This window comes from Leptodactylus fuscus, chromosome 10, assembly GCF_031893055.1.
Source record: "Leptodactylus fuscus isolate aLepFus1 chromosome 10, aLepFus1.hap2, whole genome shotgun sequence".
Taxonomy (NCBI): Eukaryota; Metazoa; Chordata; class Amphibia; order Anura; family Leptodactylidae; genus Leptodactylus; species Leptodactylus fuscus.
Window position 1 is genome coordinate 89,221,717 of NC_134274.1, and position 21,367 is coordinate 89,243,083.

The 21,367-nt window shown below is 46.5% G+C and overlaps 1 protein-coding gene across 1 annotated transcript; it reads left to right on the forward strand.

The window, feature by feature from the left end:
- The first annotated feature begins 221 nt into the window (after window positions 1-221).
- RPL7L1 (ribosomal protein L7 like 1) lies at window positions 222-20,435 on the forward strand. The gene is given in 8 exon segments (XM_075258432.1): window positions 222-271; window positions 273-311; window positions 2,392-2,497; window positions 2,883-3,046; window positions 3,134-3,271; window positions 6,223-6,332; window positions 10,277-10,487; window positions 20,150-20,435. Coding segments are annotated over 7 exon segments (816 nt in total). The 3' UTR covers window positions 10,486-10,487; window positions 20,150-20,435.
- The last annotated feature ends 932 nt before the right edge of the window (window positions 20,436-21,367 follow it).

The window sequence follows — 21,367 nt, forward strand, 5'->3', positions numbered from 1 at the left end:
ACTATTTAAACTGGTGTGGGAAAATAAAAGCCGTGCTCTGATTGGTTGCCACGGGAAACAATTCCAGTTTATATGCTCTGGGTCTTCTCCACAGACAGTAGTTGTGAAGCGCTGACAGCCATGTTATATACGCGCTATACGCGATAGATACCTATAGAACCCGCTATAGCCGCCATTGTCTGCCGCGCATGCGCACTGCTACCTCCATGCCCTCAGTCAACATGTCTGCCTGCACGTGGCTGTGGGCGGAAGTGCGTGGTAGCTACTTCCGGTGTGAGCAGCTGCACGGAGGAAATCATGGAAGGCACGGAGTAAGTAACCGGGGAGACGAATCTGCAGCCATCGGTGACCGAGCGAGGGAAGGCGTGCTGTGGAGAGGGCGGGGAGGCCATGGCCGGGATTCATAGTACTGGGGGCGGTGTATATGTCCTGTGTGAGGTCAGACTGTATACAGTAGTCATGCCGGACTGCTCACAGCTAGGGCTTCGTTACAGTGAGAAGTCTGATCAGCAGATGTGACCCCTGAACATGTATAGTAATAACCCCAGCACTGCCGAGCAGCGACTGTCCCCAATATCTCAGGTGTCTGCGCATGTGCCCGGAGAGCTGTGACCCCTGAACATGTATAGTAATAACCCCAGCACTGCCGAGCAGCGACTGTCCCTAATATCTAAGGTGTCTGCGCATGTGCCCGGAGAGCTGTGACCCCTGAACATGCATAGTAATAACCCCAGCACTGCCGAGCAGCGACTGTCCCTAATATCTAAGGTGTCTGCGCATGTGCCCGGAGAGCTGTGACCCCTGAACATGCATAGTAATAACCCCAGCACTGCCGAGCAGCGACTGTCCCTAATATCTAAGGTGTCTGCGCATGTGCCCGGAGAGCTGTGACCCCTGAACATGTATAGTAATAACCCCAGCACTGCCGAGCAGCGACTGTCCCCAATATCTCAGGTGTCTGCGCATGTGCCCGGAGAGCTGTGACCCCTGAACATGTATAGTAATAACCCCAGCACTGCCGAGCAGCGACTGTCCCCAATATCTCAGGTGTCTGCGCATGTGCCCGGAGAGCTGTGACCCCTGAACATGTATAGTAATAACCCCATCACTGCCGAGGAGCGACTGTCCCCCATATCTCAGGTGTCTGCGCATGTGCCCGGCTCACTGCAAGTCTAGGGATAGACCCAGAGAGCTGTGACCCCTGAACATGTATAGTAATAACCCCAGCACTGCCGAGCAGCGACTGTCCCCCATATCTCAGGTGTCTGCGCATGTGCCCGGAGAGCTGTGACCCCTGAACATGTATAGTAATAACCCCAGCACTGCCGAGCAGCGACTGTCCCTAATATCTAAGGTGTCTGCGCATGTGCCCGGAGAGCTGTGACCCCTGAACATGCATAGTAATAACCCCAGCACTGCCGAGCAGCGACTGTCCCTAATATCTAAGGTGTCTGCGCATGTGCCCGGAGAGCTGTGACCCCTGAACATGTATAGTAATAACCCCAGCACTGCGGAGGAGCGACTGTCCCCAATATCTCAGGTGTCTGCGCATGTACCCGGAGAGCTGTGACCCCTGAACATGTATAGTAATAACCCCAGCACTGCGGAGGAGCGACTGTCCCCAATATCTCAGGTGTCTGCGCATGTACCCGGAGAGCTGTGACCCCTGAACATGTATAGTAATAACCCCAGCACTGCCGAGCAGCGACTGTCCCCAATATCTCAGGTGTCTGCGCATGTGCCCGGCTCACTGCAAGTCTAGGGATAGACCCGGAGAGCTGTGGCCCCAGAACATGTATAGTAATAACCCCAGCACTGCGGAGGAGCGACTGTCCCCAATATCTCAGGTGTCTGCGCATGCGCCCGGAGAGCTGTGACCCCTGAACATGTATAGTAATAACCCCAGCACTGCGGAGGAGCGACTGTCCCCAATATCTCAGGTGTCTGCGCATGCGCCCGGAGAGCTGTGACCCCAGAACATGTATAGTAATAACCCCAGCACTGCTGAGCGGCGACTGTCCCCAATATCTCAGGTGTCTGCGCATGTACCCGGAGAGCTGTGACCCCAGAACATGTATAGTAATAACCCCAGCACTGCTGAGCGGCGACTGTCCCCAATATCTCAGGTGTCTGCGCATGTACCCGGAGAGCTGTGACCCCAGAACATGTATAGTAATAACCCCAGCACTGCTGAGCGGCGACTGTCCCCGATATCTCAGGTGTCTGCGCATGTGCCCGGCTCACTGCAAGTCTTAGGATAGACCCGGAGAGCTGTGGCCCCTGAGGTCTGATTGGAGGGGCCACCACTTCCCCAGTGTGATGGCCGGGATGTAGCAGAGCTGTGTGTGCGATTTGTCCGCCATTATTACAAATGTCTTGTCTTGTCTTTAGGTCTCGGAAACTTCCACGGGTCCCAGAGAATCTTCTGAAGAAAAGGAAGAAATACCAGGGGCTAAAAGCAGCCGAGGCCAAGAGGGCGCTAGAGGAGAAGAGGAAGGTGAGGCGACTGTGCGGGACTGTGGGGGTTAACTGGGACCGGACCCAACGGGGGAGGGGGGGGGGGGTCTCCGTATGTTACTAGTGATGACCTGTCCTAAGGAGGGAACCCAATTACAAGGTGCCCGTGAGTTGCCATTTGTGGCCCGCGGACTACCCAGAGTATCTTCCCGTGGCCGGCCTAAGCCTAGGGTGGATGGTTGTCAGGTGATGGCGTTGTCTTCCCTGTTGTCAGGCTGCTTTGGGTGGGCTTCATTCACTGTGCGTGTTTTTGTTGAAGCGCAGTACCAGACACAGCCTGTGCACAGGAGGGGCGCTGTTTATGCTTCTTTTTGTCTCTCCTTTCCCCCTAAAACGCGTTCTTCCGTATTTTTCCTCCTCGACAGCTTCAGCCGGGGAAACAGATCAAGTTTAAGCGTCTGGAAAGTTTTGTGCGGGACTCGAGGAGGAAGCTGAGAGATGACACCCGGTTACGTAGGATGCAGATCTATAGGAAGAAGATCCCCAACATATCCAGCGAGAAGCTAGCCTTTGTCGTGAGGATTACAGAGTAGGTGGTGGGGGGCTCGCTGGATCCTGCTGCCCCCTGATATGTAGAATGTCGCCTCCTTATACCGTCTCCTCCCTTCTGTCTCAGCATTCAGGGTGTCAGCCAGGCCGTGCTCCGCGTCCTGAAGACCTTCAGATTGGGGAAGATTTTCTCCGGAGTCTTTGTGAAGCTGACGCCAGAATCTTTGAAGATGATCCAAGTGATCGAGCCCTACGTGGCCTGGGGGTGAGTGGCCACCATGACAGTACGAGGGGACCATGAGAAAATGTATAGAGGCCCCTATAGAAGGCCTTATAGCTGTAATACACAGAGCGCGGTACCTTAGTATTACATGTTCTGCTCCTGTGCACTCATGCTCTGCCACAATAGTGCAGCGAACTGCTAGACTGCCAGGACCCTATATACAGTATAATGCCCCCTATATACAGTATAATGCCCCTTAGTGTCCCCTATATACAGTATAATGCCCCTTAGTGCCCCCTATATACAGTATAATGCCCATTAGTGCCCCTATATACAGTATAATGCTCCTTAGTGCACTCTATATACAGTATAGTACCTCCTATATACAGTATAATGCCCATTAGTGCCCCCTATATACAGTATAATGCCCCCTATATACAGTATAATGCCCCTTAGTGCCCCCTATATGCAGTATAGTACCTCCTATATACAGTATAATGCCCATTAGTGCCCCCTATATACAGTATAATGCCCCCTATATACAGTATAATGCCCCTTAGTGCCCCCTATATACAGTATAATGCCCCTTAGTGCCCCCTATATACAGTATAGTACCTCCTATATACAGTATAATGCTCTTTAGTGCCCCCTATATACAGTATAGTACCTCCTATATATGCACTATAATGCCCATTAGTACCTCCTATATACAGTATAATGCCCCTTAGTGTCCCCTATATACAGTATAATGCCCCTTAGTACCCTCTATATACAGTATAATGCCCCTTAGTGCCCCCTATATACAGTATAATGCCCCTTAGTGCCTCCTATATACAGTATAATGCCCATTAGTGCCCCTATATACAGTATAATGCTCCTTAGTGCACTCTATATACAGTATAGTACCTCCTATATACAGTATAATGCCCATTAGTGCCCCTATATACAGTATAATGCCCCCTATATACAGTATAATGCCCCTTAGTGCCCCCTATATACAGTATAATGCCCATTAGTGCCCCTATATACAGTATAATGCCCCTTAGTGCCCCCTATATACAGTATAGTACCTCCTATATACAGTATAATGCTCTTTAGTGCCCCCTATATACAGTATAGTACCTCCTATATATACACTATAATGCCCATTAGTACCTCCTATATACAGTATAATGCCCCTTAGTGTCCCCTATATACAGTATAATGCCCCTTAGTACCCTCTATATACAGTATAATGCCCCTTAGTGCCCCCTATATACAGTATAATGCCCCTTAGTGCCCCCTATATACAGTATAATGCCCATTAGTGCCCCTATATACAGTATAATGCCCATTAGTGCCCCTATATACAGTATAATGCCCCCTATATACAGTATAATGCCCCTTAGTGCCCCCTATATACAGTATAATGCCCCTTAGTGCCCCCTATATGCAGTATAGTACCTCCTATATACAGTATAATGCCCATTAGTGCCCCCTATATACAGTATAATGCCCCCTATATACAGTATAATGCCCCTTAGTGCCCCCTATATACAGTATAATGCCCATTAGTGCCCCTATATACAGTATAATGCCCCTTAGTGCCCCCTATATACAGTATAGTACCTCCTATATACAGTATAATGCCCATTAGTGCCCCCTATATACAGTATAATGCCCCCTATATACAGTATAATGCCCCTTAGTGCCCCCTATATACAGTATAATGCCCCTTAGTGCCCCCTATATGCAGTATAGTACCTCCTATATACAGTATAATGCCCATTAGTGCCCCCTATATACAGTATAATGCCCCCTATATACAGTATAATGCCCTTTAGTGCCTCCTATATACAGTATAATGCCCATTAGTGCCCCCTATATACAGTATAATGCCCCCTATATACAGTATAATGCCCCTTAGTGCCTCCTATATACAGTATAATGCCCATTAGTGCCCCCTATATACAGTATAATGCCCCTTAGTGCCCCCTATATACAGTATAGTACCTCCTATATACAGTATAATGCACTTTAGTGTCCCCTATATACAGTATAGTACCTCCTATATATACACTATAATGCCCATTAGTACCTCCTATATACAGTATAATGCCCCTTAGTGTCCCCTATATACAGTATAATGCCCCTTAGTGTCCCCTATATACTGTATAGTGTCCCCTATATACAGTATAATGTTCCTTAGTGTCCCCTATATACAGTATAATGCCCCTTAGTGTCCCCCATATACTGTATAGTGTCCCCTATATACAGTATAATGTTCCTTAGTGTCCCCTATATACAGTATAAAGCCCCTTAGTGTCCCCTATATACTGTATAGTGTCCCCTATATACAGTATAAAGCCCCTTAGTGTCCCCTATATACTGTATAGTGTCCCCTATATACAGTATAATGTCCCTTAGTGTCCCCTATATACAGTATAATGCCCCTTAGTGTCCCCTATATACAGTATAATGTTCCTTAGTGTCCCCTATATACACAGTATAATGCCCCTTATTGCCCCCTATATACAGTATAATGCCCCTTATTGCCCCCTATATACAGTATAATACCCCTTAGTGCCCCTATATGCAGTATAATGCCCCTTAGTGCCCCCTATATACAGTATAATGCCCCTTAGTGCCCCCTATATACAGTATAATGCCCCTTAGTGCCCCCTATATGCAGTATAATGCCCCTTAGTGCCCCCTATATACAGTATAATGCCCCTTAGTGCCCTCTATATACAGTATAGTACCTCCTATATACAGTATAATACCCCTTAGTGCCCCTATATGCAGTATAATGGTCCTTAGTGCCCCTATATACAGTATAATGCCCCTTAGTGCCTCCCATGCAGCTTTCCCCTCACCGTTGGCCCCCACCATGCAGAGGAGGACGTAGCTGTGCCAGGGACTTGGAGCTCACATGTTACTTGTGCCGGGGGCTGCTGCTGAGTTTTAGGGTCTCCAACTCCAATAACTGAGAGGAGATTTCTTCTGTCTTCTAGATTCCCAAACCTGAAGTCTGTGCGAGAGCTGATATTAAAGCGCGGCCAAGGAAGGGTGAACGGCAAGAAGATGGCGCTGACAGACAATAACATGATAGAGCAGCAGCTGGGTATGTAGTAGTATATAGGTGACTGGTCACTAGTATACGTCTCTGATGTGTGATCTGCCCTCTGTATATAGGTGACCGGTCACTAGTATACGTCTCTGATGTGTGATCTGCCCTCTGTATATAGGTGACCGGTCACTAGGATACGTCTCTGATGTGTGATCTGCCCTCTGTATATAGGTGACCGCTCACTAGGATACGTCTCTGATGTGTGATCTGCCCTCTGTATATAGGTGACCGCTCACTAGGATACGTCTCTGATGTGTGATCTGCCCTCTGTATATAGGTGACTGGTCACTAGAATACGTCTCTGATGTGTGATCTGCCCTCTGTATATAGGTGACCGCTCACTAGTATACGTCTCTGATCTGCCCTCTGTATATAGGTGACCGCTCACTAGTATACGTCTCTGATCTGCCCTCTGTATATAGGTGACCGGTCACTAGTATACGTCTCTGACCTGCCCTCTGTATATAGGTGACCGGTCACTAGGATACGTCTCTGATGTGTGATCTGCCCTCTGTATATAGGTGACCGGTCACTAGGATACGTCTCTGATGTGTGATCTGCCCTCTGTATATAGGTGACCGCTCACTAGGATACGTCTCTGATGTGTGATCTGCCCTCTGTATATAGGTGACCGCTCACTAGGATACGTCTCTGATGTGTGATCTGCCCTCTGTATATAGGTGACCGGTCACTAGGATACGTCTCTGATGTGTGATCTGCCCTCTGTATATAGGTGACTGGTCACTAGTATACGTCTCTGACCTGCCCTCTGTATATAGGTGACCGGTCACTAGGATACGTCTCTGATGTGTGATCTGCCCTCTGTATATAGGTGACCGCTCACTAGGATACGTCTCTGATGTGTGATCTGCCCTCTGTATATAGGTGACCGCTCACTAGGATACGTCTCTGATGTGTGATCTGCCCTCTGTATATAGGTGACTGGTCACTAGTATACGTCTCTGATCTGCCCTCTGTATATAGGTGACCGGTCACTAGTATACGTCTCTGATCTGCCCTCTGTATATAGGTGACCGCTCACTAGTATACGTCTCTGACCTGCCCTCTGTATATATGTGACTGGTCACTAGTATACGTCTCTGATGTGTGATCTGCCCTCTGTATATAGGTGACCGGTCACTAGTATACGTCTCTGATCTGCCCTCTGTATATAGGTGACCGGTCACTAGTATACGTCTCTGATCTGCCCTCTGTATATAGGTGACCGGTCACTAGTATACGTCTCTGACCTGCCCTCTGTATATAGGTGACCGGTCACTAGGATACGTCTCTGATGTGTGATCTGCCCTCTGTATATAGGTGACCGGTCACTAGTATACGTCTCTGATCTGCCCTCTGTATATAGGTGACCGGTCACTAGTATACGTCTCTGATCTGCCCTCTGTATATAGGTGACCGGTCACTAGTATACGTCTCTGACCTGCCTTCTGTATATAGGTGACCGCTCACTAGGATACGTCTCTGATGTGTGATCTGCCCTCTGTATATAGGTGACCGCTCACTAGGATACGTCTCTGATGTGTGATCTGCCCTCTGTATATAGGTGACCGCTCACTAGGATACGTCTCTGATGTGTGATCTGCCCTCTGTATATAGGTGACCGCTCACTAGGATACGTCTCTGATGTGTGATCTGCCCTCTGTATATAGGTGACCGCTCACTAGGATACGTCTCTGATGTGTGATCTGCCCTCTGTATATAGGTGACTGGTCACTAGGATACGTCTCTGATGTGTGATCTGCCCTCTGTATATAGGTGACCGGTCACTAGGATACGTCTCTGATGTGTGATCTGCCCTCTGTATATAGGTGACCGCTCACTAGGATACGTCTCTGATGTGTGATCTGCCCTCTGTATATAGGTGACTGGTCACTAGTATACGTCTCTGATGTGTGATCTGCCCTCTATATATAGGTGACTGGTCACTAGTATACGTCTCTGACCTGCCCTCTGTATATAGGTGACCGGTCACTAGGATACGTCTCTGATGTGTGATCTGCCCTCTGTATATAGGTGACCGCTCACTAGGATACGTCTCTGATGTGTGATCTGCCCTCTGTATATAGGTGACCGCTCACTAGGATACGTCTCTGATGTGTGATCTGCCCTCTGTATATAGGTGACCGCTCACTAGGATACGTCTCTGATCTGCCCTCTGTATATAGGTGACCGCTCACTAGGATACGTCTCTGATGTGTGATCTGCCCTCTGTATATAGGTGACTGGTCACTAGTATACGTCTCTGATGTGTGATCTGCCCTCTGTATATAGGTGACCGCTCACTAGGATACGTCTCTGATGTGTGATCTGCCCTCTGTATATAGGTGACCGGTCACTAGTATACGTCTCTGATCTGCCCTCTGTATATAGGTGACCGCTCACTAGTATACGTCTCTGACCTGCCCTCTGTATATATGTGACTGGTCACTAGTATACGTCTCTGATGTGTGATCTGCCCTCTGTATATAGGTGACCGGTCACTAGTATACGTCTCTGATCTGCCCTCTGTATATAGGTGACCGCTCACTAGTATACGTCTCTGACCTGCCCTCTGTATATATGTGACCGGTCACTAGGATACGTCTCTGATGTGTGATCTGCCCTCTGTATATAGGTGACCGCTCACTAGTATACGTCTCTGACCTGCCCTCTGTATATATGTGACCGGTCACTAGTATACGTCTCTGATCTGCCCTCTGTATATAGGTGACCGGTCACTAGGATACGTCTCTGATGTGTGATCTGCCCTCTGTATATAGGTGACCGGTCACTAGGATACGTCTCTGATGTGTGATCTGCCCTCTGTATATAGATGACCGGTCACTAGTATACGTCTCCGATCTGCCCTCTGTATATAGGTGACCGGTCACTAGTATACGTCTCTGACCTGCCCTCTGTATATAGGTGACCGCTCACTAGTATACGTCTCTGATGTGTGATCTGCCCTCTGTATATAGATGACCGGTCACTAGTATACGTCTCTGATCTGCCCTCTGTATATAGGTGACCGGTCACTAGGATACGTCTCTGATCTGCCCTCTATATATAGGTGACTGCTCACTAGTATACGTCTCTGATCTGCCCTCTGTATATAGGTGACCGCTCACTAGTATACGTCTCCGATCTGCCCTCTGTATATAGGTGACCGGTCACTAGTATACGTCTCTGACCTGCCCTCTGTATATAGGTGACCGCTCACTAGTATACGTCTCTGATGTGTGATCTGCCCTCTGTATATAGATGACCGGTCACTAGTATACGTCTCTGATCTGCCCTCTGTATATAGGTGACCGGTCACTAGGATACGTCTCTGATCTGCCCTCTATATATAGGTGACTGCTCACTAGTATACGTCTCCGATCTGCCCTCTGTATATAGGTGACCGATCACTAGTATACGTCTCCGATCTGCCCTCTGTATATAGGTGGCCGCTCACTGGTATACGTCTCTGATCTACCCTCTGTATATAGGTGACCGATCACTAGTATACGTCTCTGATCTGCCCTCTGTATATAGGTGACCGGTCACTAGTATACGTCTCTGATCTGCCCTCTGTATATAGGTGACCGCTCACTAGTATACGTCTCTGATCTGCCCTCTGTATATAGGTGACCGCTCACTAGTATACGTCTCTGATCTGCCCTCTGTATATAGGTGACCGCTCACTAGTATACGTCTCTGATCTGCCCTCTGTATATAGGTGGCCGCTCACTAGTATACGTCTCTGATCTGCCCTCTGTATATAGGTGACCGATCACTAGGATACGTCTCTGATCTGCCCTCTGTATATAGGTGACCGGTCACTAGGATACGTCTCTGATCTGCCCTCTGTATATAGGTGACCGGTCACTAGGATACGTCTCTGATCTGCCCTCTGTATATAGGTGACATTCTGCGTTGATCTCTTTCCCTCTTAGGACAATATGGAATCATCTGCCTAGAAGACGTGATTCACGAACTGTATTCAGCAGGAAGCAACTTTATCGCTGTGAACAAGTTCTTGTGCCCCTTCCAGTTGTCCATAGCCCGTCACGCGGGCATCAACAGGAAGGGCTATCTCACTGAGGTCGGCGACCCCGGGCACCGCGGCGTTGGCATCAACCAACTGATACGGAAGCTAAACTAAAGGTGAGGCCATGGCGAGTGCGGAGACTGTCTATACACATATACTGATGGTTTCCTGTATACTCCTCTATTCTCAAGGTGTCCTGTATGTTACCTACATACTGATGGTTTCCCGTATACTCCTCTATTCTCAGGGTGTCCTGTATATTACCTACATACTGATGGTTTCCTGTATACTCCTCTATTCTCAGGGTGTCCTGTATGTTGCCTACATACTGATGGTTTCCTGTATACTCCTCTATTCTCAGGGTGTCCTGTATGTTGCCTACATACTGATGGTTTCCCGTATACTCCTCTATTCTCAGGGTGTCCTGTATGTTGCCTACATACTGATGGTTTCCCGTATACTCCTCTGTTCTCAGGGTGTCCTGTATGTTGTTGCCTACATACTGATGGTTTCTCGTATACTCCTCTATTCTCAGGGTGTCCTGTATGTTGTTGCCTACATACTGATGGTTTCCCGTATACTCCTCTATTCTCAGGGTGTCCTGTATGTTGTTGCCTACATACTGATGGTTTCCCGTATACTCCTCTATTCTCAGGGTGTCCTGTATGTTGTTGCCTACATACTGATGGTTTCCCGTATACTCCTCTATTCTCAGGGTGTCCTGTATGTTGTTGCCTACATACTGATGGTTTCCCGTATACGCCTCTATTCTCAGGGTGTCCTGTATGTTGTTGCCTACATACTGATGGTTTCCCGTATACTCCTCTATTCTCAGGGTGTCCTGTATGTTGCCTACATACTGATGGTTTCCCGTATACTCCTCTATTCTCAGGGTGTCCTGTATGTTGCCTACATACTGATGGTTTCCCGTATACTCCTCTATTCTCAGGGTGTCCTGTATGTTGCCTACATACTGATGGTTTCCTGTATACTCCTCTATTCTCAGGGTGTCCTGTATATTACCTACATACTGATGGTTTCCTGTATACTCCTCTATTCTCAGGGTGTCCTGTATATTACCTACATACTGATGGTTTCCTGTATACTCCTCTATTCTCAGGGTGTCCTGTATGTTGTTGCCTACATACTGATGGTTTCCTGTATACTCCTCTATTCTCAGGGTGTCCTGTATGTTGTTGCCTACATACTGATGGTTTCCCGTATACTCCTCTATTCTCAGGGTGTCCTGTATGTTGTTGCCTACATACTGATGGTTTCCTGTATACTCCTCTATTCTCAGGGTGTCCTGTATGTTGTTGCCTACATACTGATGGTTTCCTGTATACTCCTCTGTTCTCAGGGTGTCCTGTATGTTGCCTACATACTGATGGTTTCCCGTATACTCCTCTATTCTCAGGGTGTCCCGTATGTTGCCTACATACTGATGGTTTCCCGTATACTCCTCTATTCTCAGGGTGTCCTGTATGTTGTTGCCTACATACTGATGGTTTCCTGTATACTCCTCTATTCTCAGGGTGTCCTGTATGTTGTTGCCTACATACTGATGGTTTCCCGTATACTCCTCTATTCTCAGGGTGTCCTGTATGTTGTTGCCTACATACTGATGGTTTCCCGTATACTCCTCTATTCTCAGGGTGTCCTGTATGTTGCCTACATACTGATGGTTTCCTGTATACTCCTCTATTCTCAGGGTGTCCTGTATGTTGCCTACATACTGATGGTTTCCCGTATACTCCTCTATTCTCAGGGTGTCCTGTATGTTGTTGCCTACATACTGATGGTTTCCCGTATACTCCTCTATTCTCAGGGTGTCCTGTATGTTGTTGCCTACATACTGATGGTTTCCCGTATACTCCTCTATTCTCAGGGTGTCCTGTATATTACCTACATACTGATGGTTTCCTGTATACTCCTCTATTCTCAGGGTGTCCTGTATATTACCTACATACTGATGGTTTCCCGTATACTCCTCTATTCTCAGGGTGTCCTGTATGTTGCCTACATACTGATGGTTTCCCGTATACTCCTCTATTCTCAGGGTGTCCTGTATGTTGCCTACATACTGATGGTTTCCCGTATACTCCTCTATTCTCAGGGTGTCCTGTATGTTGTTGCCTAATTACTGATGGTTTCCCGTATACTCCTCTATTCTCAGGGTGTCCTGTATGTTGCCTACATACTGATGGTTTCCCGTATACTCCTCTATTCTCAGGGTGTCCTGTATGTTGTTGCCTACATACTGATGGTTTCCCGTATACTCCTCTATTCTCAGGGTGTCCTGTATGTTGTTGCCTACATACTGATGGTTTCCTGTATACTCCTCTATTCTCAGGGTGTCCTGTATGTTGTTGCCTACATACTGATGGTTTCCCGTATACTCCTCTATTCTCAGGGTGTCCTGTATGTTGTTGCCTACATACTGATGGTTTCCCGTATACTCCTCTATTCTCAGGGTGTCCTGTATGTTGCCTAATTACTGATGGTTTCCCGTATACTCCTCTATTCTCAGGGTGTCCTGTATGTTGCCTAATTACTGATGGTTTCCCGTATACTCCTCTATTCTCAGGGTGTCCTGTATGTTGTTGCCTACATACTGATGGTTTCCTGTATACTCCTCTATTCTCAGGGTGTCCTGTATATTACCTACATACTGATGGTTTCCTGTATACTCCTTTATTCTCAGGGTGTCCTGTATATTACCTACATACTGATGGTTTCCCGTATACTCCTCTATACTCAGGGTGTCCTGTATATTACCTACATACTGATGGTTTCCTGTATACTCCTTTATTCTCAGGGTGTCCTGTATATTACCTACATACTGATGGTTTCCCGTATACTCCTCTATTCTCAGGGTGTCCTGTATATTACCTACATACTGATGGTTTCCCGTATACTCCTCTATTCTCAGGGTGTCCTGTATGTTGTTGCCTACATACTGATGGTTTCCTGTATACTCCTCTGTTCTCAGGGTGTCCTGTATGTTGTTGCCTACATACTGATGGTTTCCCGTATACTCCTCTATTCTCAGGGTGTCCTGTATGTTGCCTACATACTGATGGTTTCCTGTATACTCCTCTATTCTCAGGGTGTCCTGTATATTACCTACATACTGATGGTTTCCCGTATACTCCTCTATTCTCAGGGTGTCCTGTATGTTGTTGCCTACATACGGATGGTTTCCTGTATACTCCTCTGTTCTCAGGGTGTCCTGTATGTTGTTGCCTACATACTGATGGTTTCCCGTATACTCCTCTATTCTCAGGGTGTCCTGTATGTTGTTGCCTAATTACTGATGGTTTCCCGTATACTCCTCTATTCTCAGGGTGTCCTGTATGTTGTTGCCTACATACGGATGGTTTCCTGTATACTCCTCTGTTCTCAGGGTGTCCTGTATGTTGTTGCCTACATACTGATGGTTTCCCGTATACTCCTCTATTCTCAGGGTGTCCTGTATGTTGCCTACATACTGATGGTTTCCCGTATACTCCTCTATTCTCAGGGTGTCCTGTATGTTGTTACCTACATACTGATGGTTTCCTGTATACTCCTCTATTCTCAGGCTGTCCTGTATGTTGCCTACATACTGATGGTTTCCTGTATACTCCTCTATTCTCAGGGTGTCCTGTATGTTGTTGCCTACATACTGATGGTTTCCCGTATACTCCTCTATTCTCAGGGTGTCCTGTATATTACCTACATACTGATGGTTTCCCGTATACTCCTCTATTCTCAGGGTGTCCTGTATATTACCTACATACTGATGGTTTCCTGTATACTCCTCTATTCTCAGGGTGTCCTGTATATTACCTACATACTGATGGTTTCCCGTATACTCCTCTATTCTCAGGGTGTCCTGTATATTACCTACATACTGATGGTTTCCCGTATACTCCTCTATTCTCAGGGTGTCCTGTATATTACCTACATACTGATGGTTTCCTGTATACTCCTTTATTCTCAGGGTGTCCTGTATATTACCTACATACTGATGGTTTCCCGTATACTCCTCTATTCTCAGGGTGTCCTGTATATTACCTACATACTGATGGTTTCCTGTATACTCCTTTATTCTCAGGGTGTCCTGTATATTACCTACATACTGATGGTTTCCCGTATACTCCTCTATTCTCAGGGTGTCCTGTATATTACCTACATACTGATGGTTTCCCGTATACTCCTCTATTCTCAGGGTGTCCTGTATATTACCTACATACTGATGGTTTCCTGTATACTCCTCTATTCTCAGGGTGTCCTGTATATTACCTACATACTGATGGTTTCCTGTATACTCCTCTATTCTCAGGGTGTCCTGTATGTTGTTGCCTACATACTGATGGTTTCCCGTATACTCCTCTATTCTCAGGGTGTCCTGTATGTTGTTGCCTACATACTGATGGTTTCCCGTATACTCCTCTATTCTCAGGGTGTCCTGTATGTTGTTGCCTACATACTGATGGTTTCCTGTATACTCCTCTATTCTCAGGGTGTCCTGTATGTTGTTGCCTACATACTGATGGTTTCCTGTATACTCCTCTATTCTCAGGGTGTCCCGTATGTTGCCTACATACTGATGGTTTCCCGTATACTCCTCTATTCTCAGGGTGTCCTGTATGTTGCCTACATACTGATGGTTTCCCGTATACTCCTCTATTCTCAGGGTGTCCTGTATGTTGCCTACATACTGATGGTTTCCCGTATACTCCTCTATTCTCAGGGTGTCCTGTATGTTGCCTACATACTGATGGTTTCCCGTATACTCCTCTATTCTCAGGGTGTCCCGTATGTTGCCTACATACTGATGGTTTCCCGTATACTCCTCTATTCTCAGGGTGTCCTGTATGTTGTTGCCTACATACTGATGGTTTCCTGTATACTCCTCTATTCTCAGGGTGTCCTGTATGTTGTTGCCTACATACTGATGGTTTCCCGTATACTCCTCTATTCTCAGGGTGTCCTGTATGTTGTTGCCTACATACTGATGGTTTCCCGTATACTCCTCTATTCTCAGGGTGTCCTGTATGTTGCCTACATACTGATGGTTTCCTGTATACTCCTCTATTCTCAGGGTGTCCTGTATGTTGCCTACATACTGATGGTTTCCTGTATACTCCTCTATTCTCAGGGTGTCCTGTATGTTGTTGCCTACATACTGATGGTTTCCCGTATACTCCTCTATTCTCAGGGTGTCCTGTATGTTGTTGCCTACATACTGATGGTTTCCCGTATACTCCTCTATTCTCAGGGTGTCCTGTATGTTGTTGCCTACATACTGATGGTTTCCCGTATACTCCTCTATTCTCAGGGTGTCCTGTATGTTGCCTACATACTGATGGTTTCCCGTATACTCCTCTATTCTCAGGGTGTCCTGTATGTTGCCTAATTACTGATGGTTTCCTGTATACTCCTCTATTCTCAGGGTGTCCTGTATGTTGTTGCCTACATACTGATGGTTTCCCGTATACTCCTCTATTCTCAGGGTGTCCTGTATGTTGCCTACATACTGATTGTTTCCTGTATACTCCTCTATTCTCAGGGTGTCCTGTATGTTGCCTACATACTGATGGTTTCCCGTATACTCCTCTATTCTCAGGGTGTCCTGTATGTTGTTGCCTACATACTGATGGTTTCCCGTATACTCCTCTATTCTCAGGCTGTCCTGTATGTTGCCTACATACTGATGGTTTCCCGTATACTCCTCTATTCTCAGGGTGTCCTGTATGTTGCCTACATACTGATGGTTTCCCGTATACTCCTCTATTCTCAGGTTGTCCTGTATGTTGCCTACATACTGATGGTTTCCCGTATACTCCTCTATTCTCAGGGTGTCCTGTATGTTGTTGCCTAATTACTGATGGTTTCCCGTATACTCCTCTATTCTCAGGGTGTCCTGTATGTTGTTGCCTAATTACTGATGGTTTCCCGTATACTCCTCTATTCTCAGGGTGTCCTGTATGTTGCCTAATTACTGATGGTTTCCCGTATACTCCTCTATTCTCAGGGTGTCCTGTATGTTGCCTACATACTGATGGTTTCCCGTATACTCCTCTATTCTCAGGGTGTCCTGTATATTACCTACATACTGATGGTTTCCCGTATACTCCTCTATTCTCAGGGTGTCCTGTATATTACCTACATACAGATGGTTTCCCGTATACTCCTCTATTCTCAGGGTGTCCTGTATGTTGTTGCCTACATACTGATGGTTTCCCGTATACTCCTCTATTCTCAGGGTGTCCTGTATATTACCTACATACTGATGGTTTCCCGTATACTCCTCTATTCTCAGGGTGTCCTGTATATTACCTACATACTGATGGTTTCCCGTATACTCCTCTATTCTCAGGGTGTCCTGTATATTACCTACATACTGATGGTTTCCCGTATACTCCTCTATTCTCAGGGTGTCCTGTATGTTGTTGCCTGTATACTGATGGTTTCCTGTATACTCCTCTATTCTCAGGGTGTCCTGTATATTACCTACATACTGATGGTTTCCCGTATACTCCTCTATTCTCAGGGTGTCCTGTATATTACCTACATACTGATGGTTTCCTGTATACTCCTCTATTCTCAGGGTGTCCTGTATGTTGCCTACATACTGATGGTTTCCCGTATACTCCTCTATTCTCAGGGTGTCCTGTATATTACCTACATACTGATGGTTTCCTGTATACTCCTTTATTCTCAGGGTGTCCTGTATATTACCTACATACTGATGGTTTCCCGTATACTCCTCTATTCTCAGGGTGTCCTGTATATTACCTACATACTGATGGTTTCCCGTATACTCCTCTATTCTCAGGGTGTCCTGTATATTACCTACATACTGATGGTTTCCTGTATACTCCTTTATTCTCAGGGTGTCCTGTATATTACCTACATACTGATGGTTTCCCGTATACTCCTCTATTCTCAGGGTGTCCTGTATATTACCTACATACTGATGGTTTCCTGTATACTCCTCTATTCTCAGGGTGTCCTGTATATTACCTACATACTGATGGTTTCCTGTATACTCCTCTATTCTCAGGGTGTCCTGTATGTTGTTGCCTACATACTGATGGTTTCCCGTATACTCCTCTATTCTCAGGGTGTCCTGTATGTTGTTGCCTACATACTGATGGTTTCCCGTATACTCCTCTATTCTCAGGGTGTCCTGTATGTTGTTGCCTACATACTGATGGTTTCCTGTATACTCCTCTATTCTCAGGGTGTCCTGTATGTTGCCTACATACTGATGGTTTCCCGTATACTCCTCTATTCTCAGGGTGTCCTGTATATTACCTACATACTGATGGTTTCCCGTATACTCCTCTATTCTCAGGGTGTCCTGTATATTACCTACATACAGATGGTTTCCCGTATACTCCTCTATTCTCAGGGTGTCCTGTATGTTGTTGCCTACATACTGATGGTTTCCCGTATACTCCTCTATTCTCAGGGTGTCCTGTATATTACCTACATACTGATGGTTTCCCGTATACTCCTCTATTCTCAGGGTGTCCTGTATATTACCTACATACTGATGGTTTCCCGTATACTCCTCTATTCTCAGGGTGTCCTGTATATTACCTACATACTGATGGTTTCCCGTATACTCCTCTATTCTCAGGGTGTCCTGTATGTTGTTGCCTGTATACTGATGGTTTCCTGTATACTCCTCTATTCTCAGGGTGTCCTGTATATTACCTACATACTGATGGTTTCCCGTATACTCCTCTATTCTCAGGGTGTCCTGTATATTACCTACATACTGATGGTTTCCTGTATACTCCTCTATTCTCAGGGTGTCCTGTATGTTGCCTACATACTGATGGTTTCCCGTATACGCCTCTATTCTCAGGGTGTCCTGTATATTACCTACATACTGATGGTTTCCTGTATACTCCTTTATTCTCAGGGTGTCCTGTATATTACCTACATACTGATGGTTTCCCGTATACTCCTCTATTCTCAGGGTGTCCTGTATATTACCTACATACTGATGGTTTCCCGTATACTCCTCTATTCTCAGGGTGTCCTGTATATTACCTACATACTGATGGTTTCCTGTATACTCCTTTATTCTCAGGGTGTCCTGTATATTACCTACATACTGATGGTTTCCCGTATACTCCTCTATTCTCAGGGTGTCCTGTATATTACCTACATACTGATGGTTTCCTGTATACTCCTCTATTCTCAGGGTGTCCTGTATATTACCTACATACTGATGGTTTCCTGTATACTCCTCTATTCTCAGGGTGTCCTGTATGTTGTTGCCTACATACTGATGGTTTCCCGTATACTCCTCTATTCTCAGGGTGTCCTGTATGTTGTTGCCTACATACTGATGGTTTCCCGTATACTCCTCTATTCTCAGGGTGTCCTGTATGTTGCCTACATACTGATGGTTTCCTGTATACTCCTCTATTCTCAGGGTGTCCTGTATGTTGCCTACATACTGATGGTTTCCTGTATACTCCTCTATTCTCAGGGTGTCCTGTATGTTGTTGCCTACATACTGATGGTTTCCCGTATACTCCTCTATTCTCAGGGTGTCCTGTATGTTGTTGCCTACATACTGATGGTTTCCCGTATACTCCTCTATTCTCAGGGTGTCCTGTATGTTGTTGCCTACATACTGATGGTTTCCCGTATACTCCTCTATTCTCAGGGTGTCCTGTATGTTGCCTACATACTGATGGTTTCCCGTATACTCCTCTATTCTCAGGGTGTCCTGTATGTTGCCTAATTACTGATGGTTTCCTGTATACTCCTCTATTCTCAGGGTGTCCTGTATGTTGTTGCCTACATACTGATGGTTTCCCGTATACTCCTCTATTCTCAGGGTGTCCTGTATGTTGTTGCCTACATACTGATGGTTTCCCGTATACTCCTCTATTCTCAGGGTGTCCTGTATATTACCTACATACTGATGGTTTCCCGTATACTCCTCTATTCTCAGGGTGTCCTGTATGTTGTTGCCTACATACTGATGGTTTCCCGTATACTCCTCTATTCTCAGGGTGTCCTGTATATTACCTACATACTGATGGTTTCCCGTATACTCCTCTATTCTCAGGGTGTCCTGTATGTTGTTGCCTGTATACTGATGGTTTCCCGTATACTCCTCTATTCTCAGGGTGTCCTGTATGTTGTTGCCTGTATACTGATGGTTTCCCGTATACTCCTCTATTCTCAGGGTGTCCTGTATATTACCTACATACTGATGGTTTCCCGTATACTCCTCTATTCTCAGGGTGTCCTGTATATTACCTACATACTGATGGTTTTCTGTATACTCCTCTATTCTCAGGGTGTCCTGTATATTACCTACATACTGATGGTTTCCTGTATACTCCTCTATTCTCAGGGTGTCCTGTATATTACCTACATACTGATGGTTTCCTGTATACTCCTCTATTCTCAGGGTGTCCTGTATATTACCTACATACTGATGGTTTCCTGTATACTCCTTTATTCTCCGGGTGTCCTGTATATTACCTACATACTGATGGTTTCCCGTATACTCCTCTATTCTCAGGGTGTCCTGTATATTACCTACATACTGATGGTTTCCTGTATACTCCTCTATTCTCAGGGTGTCCTGTATATTACCTACATACTGATGGTTTCCTGTATACTCCTCTATTCTCAGGGTGTCCTGTATATTACCTACATACTGATTGTTTCCCGTATACTCCTCTATTCTCAGGGTGTCCTGTATATTACCTACATACTGATGGTTTCCCGTATACTCCTCTATTCTCAGGGTGTCCTCGGTTTCTCGGGATCTCAGCGCTCCCTCTCAGAGACTCTCAGTAATTCCTTGGATGATGACGTCTTGCGGATTCTTGTTGGATTGTGACTCGGAGACCGTACAGGAGCCGTCACCCGCAGACTCCTCCTCCGACCTTCCGCTGCCCGGCCGGGGGTGCCTGTACATCACCTGCAGAGACTTACCTGCATCCTCTACAGGCCCATGTATATGGAGGACTCCTGGGAATCCGGAGCGTGTCCATTGTATATAATGGTGTGATTCGGGGGTCACGTGGTATGGGGAGGGGGTCACGTGATATATGGGGGGGGGGGGGGGGGGTCACGTGGTATGGGGAGGGGGTCACGTGATATGGGGGGGGGTCACGTGGTATGGGGAGGGGGTCACGTGATATATGGGGGGGGGGGTCACGTGGTATGGGGAGGGGGTCACGTGATATGGGGGGGGGGTCACGTGATATGGGGAGGGGGTCACGTGATATCACACCAGGTTGCCATTTTTTGTATAAAATAAAGTATATTGTTAACTCTTTGTGGAGTGAATAAAGTAACATCTGTTCTACGAGCTGCGCCAATCCATGTACTGTGCAGTACTGGCTCATACACAAGTAGGGGGATGGGCGGGGGGGGGGGGGGGGGGCTACTGCCTGGCACTGGCCATGTGCCTTATGTGTTAGGCCGCCATCACTCTGCAATGGCCGACTGTCCCAAACACAACAACAACCACCAAACTGCTGACAAATGGCCGACTGTTCCCTCGCCCAGTCATGGCTCCCCTGGCAGGCTTATCATTGCAGGATTTGGTGCAGGATCAGTGGATCCCACATAGCAACGTCTGGGGTATGACCGTGTGTGTATACATCCCAAAGATCCAAAGCCAGCGTTATATATCCTGTATGGTGAATGCCGACGGGCAACGCGCGCAGAGTGACGGGTAACGTGTAACATGTGCAAACTAGAAAATGGTGTCAATGAAAACTACAACTAACCCACAAAAAGAGAGAGGGGGGAGGGGGCGTAAACATGATGGGTGTCACAATGCGCCGCCCTCGGGGAAGTCCTTTATATATTTACAAAATGTCTTTTTATTTAGAACAGCGGTAAAACCAACATAAATCTGGTATCGCCGTATTCACGATGACTCGCTGGACGAAACCGCCATGTCTGATATAATGCAGAGGGAGCGCTGTAAAGACGATACACGGAAAGTGAC